Source organism: Anoplophora glabripennis, unplaced genomic scaffold (genome assembly GCF_000390285.2).
Source record: "Anoplophora glabripennis isolate ALB-LARVAE unplaced genomic scaffold, Agla_2.0 scaffold508, whole genome shotgun sequence".
Classification (NCBI taxonomy): Eukaryota; Metazoa; Arthropoda; class Insecta; order Coleoptera; family Cerambycidae; genus Anoplophora; species Anoplophora glabripennis.
The window spans coordinates 91,244-98,898 of NW_019417487.1; the positions used below are offsets into that span (position 1 = coordinate 91,244).

General features: G+C 34.8%; 3 protein-coding genes across 3 annotated transcripts; 1 reads left to right on the top strand and 2 right to left on the bottom strand.

The window, feature by feature from the left end:
- The first annotated feature begins 1,556 nt into the window (after positions 1-1,556).
- Positions 1,557-2,251, top strand: LOC108911801 (chromobox protein homolog 1-like). The gene is made up of 2 exons (XM_018716824.2): positions 1,557-1,803; positions 1,860-2,251. Exons 1-2 carry the CDS (start codon positions 1,664-1,666, stop codon positions 2,218-2,220), a joined length of 501 nt encoding a protein of 166 aa, XP_018572340.1. The 5' UTR covers positions 1,557-1,663; the 3' UTR covers positions 2,221-2,251.
- Positions 2,188-2,695, bottom strand: LOC108911802 (DNA-directed RNA polymerase I subunit RPA12). Its single transcript, XM_018716825.1, has 2 exons — positions 2,538-2,695; positions 2,188-2,486 (listed from the first exon to the last, which is right to left on the bottom strand). Exons 1-2 carry the CDS (start codon positions 2,665-2,667, stop codon positions 2,245-2,247), a joined length of 372 nt encoding a protein of 123 aa, XP_018572341.1. The 5' UTR covers positions 2,668-2,695; the 3' UTR covers positions 2,188-2,244.
- A 3,135-nt stretch (positions 2,696-5,830) lies between these two features.
- On the bottom strand, positions 5,831-7,054 carry LOC108911803 (protein Simiate). Its single transcript, XM_018716826.1, has one exon. The coding sequence runs from the start codon at positions 6,957-6,959 to the stop codon at positions 6,129-6,131; it is 831 nt and encodes a 276-aa protein (XP_018572342.1). The 5' UTR covers positions 6,960-7,054; the 3' UTR covers positions 5,831-6,128.
- Positions 7,055-7,655: the final 601 nt, after the last annotated feature.

The following is a 7,655-nucleotide window of genomic DNA, read 5'->3' on the forward strand; positions in this document are numbered from 1 at the left end:
TTCCGAGATCGAAAGGGAATGTTTCGAGTAATGTTTCAAACTCTCTTCAATTGTAACGTTTCGGCTATGTTTCACTAAATAAGTTTTCAAGTGCTACATTTCTGTAATGAAACAGAAACGTTTCTAGTTAATGTTTCAAATGTTTAGTAAAACATCTCATTTGCAACGTTTCATTTACGTTTCGTGTTTAGTGGGCATTTTGACATTTTTCTCGAAAACTTTGCGTTCTACGAAAAAAAGTGTAGAGACAAAAAATTTCTAAATTTAATGACTTTCTAGTGGACTGATAATTTTTAAGAAATTTAAATATGCTACTAAATATTTTTGGCTCCAAAGACAAAGGGACCTGCAAAAAATTGTCTTAATAAGGGGGCTCCCTGTCAAAAAACGTAGCACCATCAGATTCTACATGTCATAAAACCCCTGTGTACCAAATTTAGTGATTCTCGTACAACAGGGTTCTGAGATATAAAAAAAAGATTATTCTTAGGGGCGGACTTCAGGGGGCTGTATAACTCCGAAAGAGGGGGCCACTTGGCTAAAATGAAAAATACGGGTCCCCTAAATTTGTCTTAAGAATATGTGACCAAATTTTGTTGCATGAATTTCGGGACACCCTGTACATATACAGTTTGTAAAGTTATCAAGTTCAAATTGGTTTCTACATTTTAAAATTGATGAGATTTCATATGAATATATTTCGAAGTACAGAGCTAGTTCTAAAAGAACTACGAAATTTTGCATTTAAATTTCATAGTTACAGTTTTTTGTCCTATATTTTTACAAGAGTAATTTAATGTAAACAAGGTATATTTTGAAGGATTTTTTGAACAGATTGACAGACCCTGTAATGTAATACAAGCAGCTACTAACATATGACGCTCCTGTACACTTATTGTTGTCGATAAAGATATCTGATTGTCCGGTTAAAATTCACCCCTAACACAATGATTATGTAGTGTACACAGGAAGCAAGCAATACAGTGACCAACAGATTGTGATTTAACAATATAAGAAAGGAAGTGTTGTAATTCTAAACGTCCCTATTAAACTTGGAGTTCACGTCGGTGGTATTGAGTATTGATGACTATCTGCGATTAATTTAATTTCCTCAAGTGGAAATCTAAATTTTTGGAAAAAAACATTTTATTTTAAAACGTTGATACCTTGTAGCTAAGAAACGAAGCGAAATCGGACCCGTGTTGATATGAAAAAATAATCGTGTTTTTACGATAGGAATCTGTCCTGGGGCGGTGGCCCATGTTTTCTAAAATATACCCTGTGTAGTAGAAGCTAAATAAAATTGCATTGTTGAAAACAGTATTTTGAATACCTATAATTAATATCTAAAAAATGTATTAATTAGTATTAACAACTTTTAAACCCAACAAACAATTTTTATTGTAGAAAGAAAAACATACAAAGCTATATTTATCTCTAATAAAACAAACTAATAAAAAAAATTGAACCGGAGGCGAAAGAGACATTGACAAAAATGGCCTAGTACTAAAGTTGTAACGGATCGGTTCTACCAATATAATAAAAAAAGTTACTAAAGTTTGTTTATCTGATTATTTTTTAACTCAACATAACCTAACCGGCTCTTGTGTTCCTTGTATACAAAATATCAGTGTAATTTCTATATTGTAAAACCTCCAATAAAATGTCGAAACCTAAAGATGACACTCATGAAGCAAGTACTCCCGCAACTGCCCCTGAAGAATTTTCAGTGGAAAAAATACTCGACAAAAGGACACGAAACGGGAAAATTGAGTATTTGTTGAAATGGAAAGGATACAATGAGTAAGAAAAAAGCATTTTCCTTTTGAAATCGGCACTAAGCCCTAAATTTGTTTTAGAGAAGACAATACTTGGGAGCCAGAAGAAAACCTGGACTGTCCTGATTTAATAGCGGCATACGAATCCCAGTTCGAAATAACAAGTCCTTCAGTTTCTGACGATGCTGATAAATCCAAACGAAAGAATATAACGGAAGATAACCGTGCTAGAGGTTTCGATCGTGGTCTAGAACCAGAGAAAATTGTTGGTGCTACGGATGCAAGTGGTGAACTGATGTTCCTTATGATGTGGAAGAATTGCAAAGAAGCAGATTTAGTTCCCGCACATCAAGTCAATGTTCGCTGCCCAGAAATTGTAATAAATTATTATGAGAATAAAAAGCAATGGTATTGTAAAGAAACTGTAATAGAACTAGATTAAAAATATAACGTGAACGTTTTTTAATTATGAATTTTCACTTTCTTTAAATTTACATTTTGTGCAAGTGTAAAATACAGTTTGCCCTTCATCAGCTGAACGGAGCTGCAAAGTAGCGTATGACATTTTGTCATTCCCACATTTGGGGCATTTTCTTTCTACAGTTGGACCTTCATCTTCCTCATCTTTCTTTTCCTCTTTGTTATCTTTTTCTCTAGCCTCTCGAGAGTTAAAATGTATTGTGTACTTGACGCTGGAACTTCCAAAAACTAAAACGAGGATCCTAAAGCATAACTGTTTTTAATTTAAAAAGGACATACCTTCACTCAAATCTCCAGCAAAGACCCTAGAACATGTGTAGCAAGTCACGCCACCTTTTTCTCTCAAAGGTGGAAGAATAGATCCACAGTCTGGACAAAATCCAGGAACTTTTTCGAATGTATTAGACATGATCAAGAATCAAGACAAAATTTGAGTTTTTAAGGTTATGTTTTTGAATCTAATTTCATTTCACATCTATGAAAAGTAGGCGAATTTTTGGCGATGAAACGGTTGTTTTATGATATTCCAAATTACAAGTGATGAAAGAAGTGTTTTGCTTACCCGATTTCTCAGGTAGTTTTAGTTATTCTAAATACTTATCGATCAATTTAGTGAGATTAAATCATAGAAAAAGAAAGAATAGATTAACCGATTGGCTACTAAGGCTACTTTATAAATAGTATACTCAAGAATGTGTTTCAGGTTTTTATTAAAATTCAAAAACAAAAAAGTCACTGATTTAGTTATTGTATAAATGCCTTCATAATGTTACTCAAATTAAAATGATAGGCCCTTGTCAAACTATTAAATTTCTGTCAAATTTGTTTGATAATGATAACATACCATTATTAGACGAGCGGTCCATCCCTAAAAAGATGCTTAGAAAATCAAGGTCACCGACCACGAGGAGTGGCCAGGATGAAACCTTCTGTAATAGATGCATTGAGTTATTGCGAACAAAAAAAACCTAAGTAACATTTTTGTGTCCGAGTGGCAGGTAATTTGTTATTAACAAAAAAGTTGCAAAATAGAAATATTGCAAAAAAACGCCTTGCAAACAATTTTCAAAGGTAAATTGGGCAAAAATAAACACTTTTCGTCTCTTCACATTTTTTCGTAAAACGCTTCCTTTTCGAGCTAGAGGCGATTTAAGGTCGAAAAATGGCTAAAAATTGCCAACTTTAAAAATTCATATCTCAGCTCCTGCCAAAGCTTTCCGAACGTTCAAAAGCGTAAAATGATCCTTTAAATTAGTATTTTTTTTTTAAACCCGCCCCTTTTTTTAACCCGTTAAATTTGCAGTTGAATTTCGGCCGCTAGTGCCCACGCGCCACCCCTAACGTATCGCTATATACAGGGTGATTAATTAACAATGGGAAAATCAAAAGCTGAAGATACTACACGTAAAATGGTGACCACTGGCGCAAACATTCCTTATCCGAAAGTTGATAGTTTCGGAAATACATACATAAATTCAACAGAATGTTAAAATTTTAAGTTGTTTTTTGCGATTATTCTAAAAATATGTAGGTTAGGAACTTGAAAAACTTTAAAAAAATGCGTGTCATAATTTTTGCGTTGCTCATAGAGGGCGCCACTTACAGCCAATTTTGCCGAAAATTTAGTTGATAACTTTTTACCCTGTATGTCTAACATGCAACTTTATTCAAAACCTGAAAGAGAGATTTTTCCATTAATTTGTTCTTGTTTCATTTCGGTATCTCGATTCGTTTTCGAGAAAAATCGGTTTAACGAACACTATGTTTTGATAATACGAGAAATTAAAAGTGAAAGAAACCAAGTGTTTCTTCGTGTTATTACAACAATTAACAATAAAACAAATAAAATAGGTAATTATGATTTAAAGTAATTGTTCGAAGAATCCACCGTTGATACTGATGCACTGTACACGTTTTCTGGGAGATCTTCGAATTTGAAACAACATATTGGGATTGCGTCTGACTTTGTCGGCAGCGATTTGTATTCTTTGCCACAATTCCTCACGCGAGCCAACAGATTCTTTGTAAACTATATCTTTCATACGAGACCAAATAGAAAAATCAAGCGATTTGGAAAAACTGCATCTAAATATGCACGCACTGAAGAAAAATGCCGTGGAGTTCCGTCGTGCATACGTACATGTCTCTTCTTAAATAAAGTGGAACTTCTTCAAGCCGTGGAAGCATTTTTGCCTGGCCACCCAGAAGTCTGGACTTCAATCCTCTAGATTTTTCTATTTGGTCTCGAATGAAAGATATAGTTTACAAAGGATCTATTGGTTCGCGTGAAGTGTTGTGGCAAATAATACAAATCACTGACAACGACGTCAAATGCAATCCCAATATGTTGTTTCAAACTCGAAGATCTCTCAGAAAACGTTGTGTAAAGTGTATAAGTGTAAACAGTGGATTCTGCAAAGAATTACTTTAAAGCATTATTAGAAATTTCATTTGTTTTATTGTTAATAACAACTGATTTTTTCTCGAAAAAGGATCGAGATACCGAAATGAAACAAGAATACACAATTAATGGAAAAATGATTGCTGTTTCAGGTTTTAAATCAAGTTTCACTTTAGACATGCAGGGTAAACTGTTAACTAAATTTTTAATAAAATTGGTCGTAAGTGGCGCCCTCTATAAGCAACGCTGATTTAATAAAAAATCAGTTTTCAGTCTCCGAATCAGTATCATCTCTGGCAAAGCCTGTATTGTTACAACATGTTATGCGTGTTAAATGGCAAATCAATGAATGGTCCCAACACAATGTGGCTGGATATTAAAAAATAATGCTAGAATTATTTTGAAGGAGATACGGCCATGGAAATGTTACAAAAATTGATATGTTCCTGCAGTGGAAAGTTAACGTGCAGCGATGAAGACATTTATTTTGTTCTTGCTTATCACAAGGCTTCAAATGTTGCGATCTTTGCAATTGCTCTATAAAATGTCAAAATGCAGAAATACAAACTAATGATACTGATTGGAAAACTGAAAATTGATTTTTTATTAAATAGTAAAGTTTATGATATACAATATTTGATGAATTTGAAAATATGTATGAGTGTTAGAAATACTAAATAGTAAAAATTGTAAAAAGTAATGAATGAATAGCGTTTATTTGATTATATGCACAACAGCGCTATATCTATATATAGCGATACGTAGGGATGGCGCGTGGGCACTAGCGGCCGAAATTCAACTGCAAATTTAACGGGTTAAAAAAAAGGGGCGGGTTTAAAAAAAATTCATTAAAGTATAAGTCTCGAGGATCATTTTGCGCTGTTGAACGTCCCGAACACTTAGGCAGGAGCTGAGATATGAATTTTTAAAGTTGTCAACTTTTAGCCATTTTTCGCCCTTAAATCGTCCCTAGCTCGAAAAGGACACGATTTACCTTCGAAAATTGTTTGCAGAGCGTTTTTTTGCAATATTTCTATTTTGCAACTTTTTTGTTAATAACAAATTACCTGCCACTCAGACACAAAAATGTTACTTAGGTTTTTTGTTCGCAATAACTCAATGCATCGATTACAAAAGGTTTCATCCTGGCCCCTCCTCGTGGTCGGTGACCTTGATTTTCTAAGCATCTTTTTAGGGGTGGACCGTTCGTCTATATCATGTTTTGATCAAACTGATTTGGTCAATCTACTAAATTGGTAAATAAATGTTATCATCTTTCGTTTAATTGGAAAATAGAGAACCATTAATAAAAAGAGTTTGCTAAGCTTGACAGTTTTATCAAACTTGTCGTGACCTCAAAATAACATCTTCCAACTATTTTAATTAAACAAATTTAATAGAAATTTGATAGTCTGGCAGGGATTTTTATACACCATTACACCATTATTGTAAACTTAAGGAAGTAAACATCACTCATTATACTTTAAAATAATTTGTTCAGACAGTTCAGAAAATTTTGGTGTCCTTTCTGTCAGATATTTAACATATTCTTCTTCAGATAACAATTTTAAATTGTTCATTACTTTTTCGTAATCCGAGGGATGACCCTTGGGCGCTACTACAGCCAAATAGCCGTATCCCTTGGGATCTTTTCTCAGTAGATTTGGATCTTTTTTCACATGTTCATTAATTTCAATGATCCTACCAGGTACACCAGCTCTAATATTAAACATTTTAGGCATTCCTTCACACTTAACTTGACAAAGAATTGTGTGGGGCTCTATAACTTTTGCGCCTTTTTTCCTTTTGCCTCCCAATTTGATTTCCGATCTGTCATTATTGTGTATCATAAAATTGGTTCCAGTAATATCTTTACCACATCTAATAATGTCATTACCGCTAGCTAACGATATCAAGAACAGTTTATTGGAATGAATTCGGATAAGTACGTCATTGTAACCTGCTTCTGATACAGCGAAATTGATGCAGTATTTATCTTCATAATACCTCAGGTTAAAATGTTTAAAGTTCTTAAGATGTTCAGGAGTTATAGATTCGATTATAGGAACAGATGTTAAGGCTGTAACCTTATTGATATAAGCTTCGTAAGTTTCTTTATATTCTTCGGGCATGCCTGGTATATTAAAATCGTTTTTATGGTTTTGACTAGCCTTATACTCAGGTATACTAACTTCTTCAGTAGCATTGTCATCCTCACTTTTAATTTCTTTTGGAACACTACATTTAATAATATTATCACTTTTAATTTGGATAGAGCTACATGATGGTTCGACTTCCATATTTATATTCTCTTCATATAATGCATAATACTTTCATCAAAACTTTAAAATATAATTTTAATGCACCTCATGCTCATGGTCAAATTCTAGGTTATTAATTATTATTATGTTTATGTTTATTTCACTTTATAAACTAAAACTACTTCACCCATAGACCACCTAGACCCTAGACTGACAGTATCTATTTCCATGGGTACCAACACTAGGTCTGTTCCAACAAGAGTCAGGGATTGGTTCCAAACCGTCAGAAATGTGCATCAAACTAATTCTTGCGATATATTCATTGCAGGTGCAGACACATTTAGAATTTAGCTGGCCAAACATTTCGAACGGTTGGGAACCGCGCGCCATTATTCTATGGCTAGAAATTGGCCTCAATGATTTGGGATCGAGGGGGATTATCCCTCTTTATCCTGCCTCATCTCGTGTAGGCCTGGACAGCCTTCGTAGGTGGGCCCCATCCGTCGTCTACCCCGACCGCAAATGCGGCCGGTGTAGGCGCTTTGTGGGACCTCCTTTTGTCCTGGCTGGGCCCCGCCGGCTAGGGCCCTTTCTTCTGGCGCTCTTCTTGCTTCGCCGGCTCGTCTGTGTAAACCCCGGGGGTAGTGTCATGTTTATGTGTGGTATGGTTGGGTAGGGTAGTGCGGCTATGCAGCCTGGGATGCGCTTTGCTAAGGTGGCCCTTAGGCTAGCGCG

Coding starts and splice junctions, on each gene's coding strand:
- LOC108911803 (XM_018716826.1), bottom strand. CDS start 6,959: ATGGAAGTCGAACCATCATGTAGCTCTATCCAAATTAAAAGTGATAAT.
- LOC108911801 (XM_018716824.2), top strand. CDS start 1,664: ATGTCGAAACCTAAAGATGACACTCATGAAGCAAGTACTCCCGCAACT. Junction 1,804..1,859: donor AAATGGAAAGGATACAATGA/GTAAGAAAAAAG, acceptor AATTTGTTTTAG/AGAAGACAATACTTGGGAGC.
- LOC108911802 (XM_018716825.1), bottom strand. CDS start 2,667: ATGTCTAATACATTCGAAAAAGTTCCTGGATTTTGTCCAGACTGTGGA. Junction 2,487..2,537: donor TGCTGGAGATTTGAGTGAAG/GTATGTCCTTTT, acceptor TCCTCGTTTTAG/TTTTTGGAAGTTCCAGCGTC.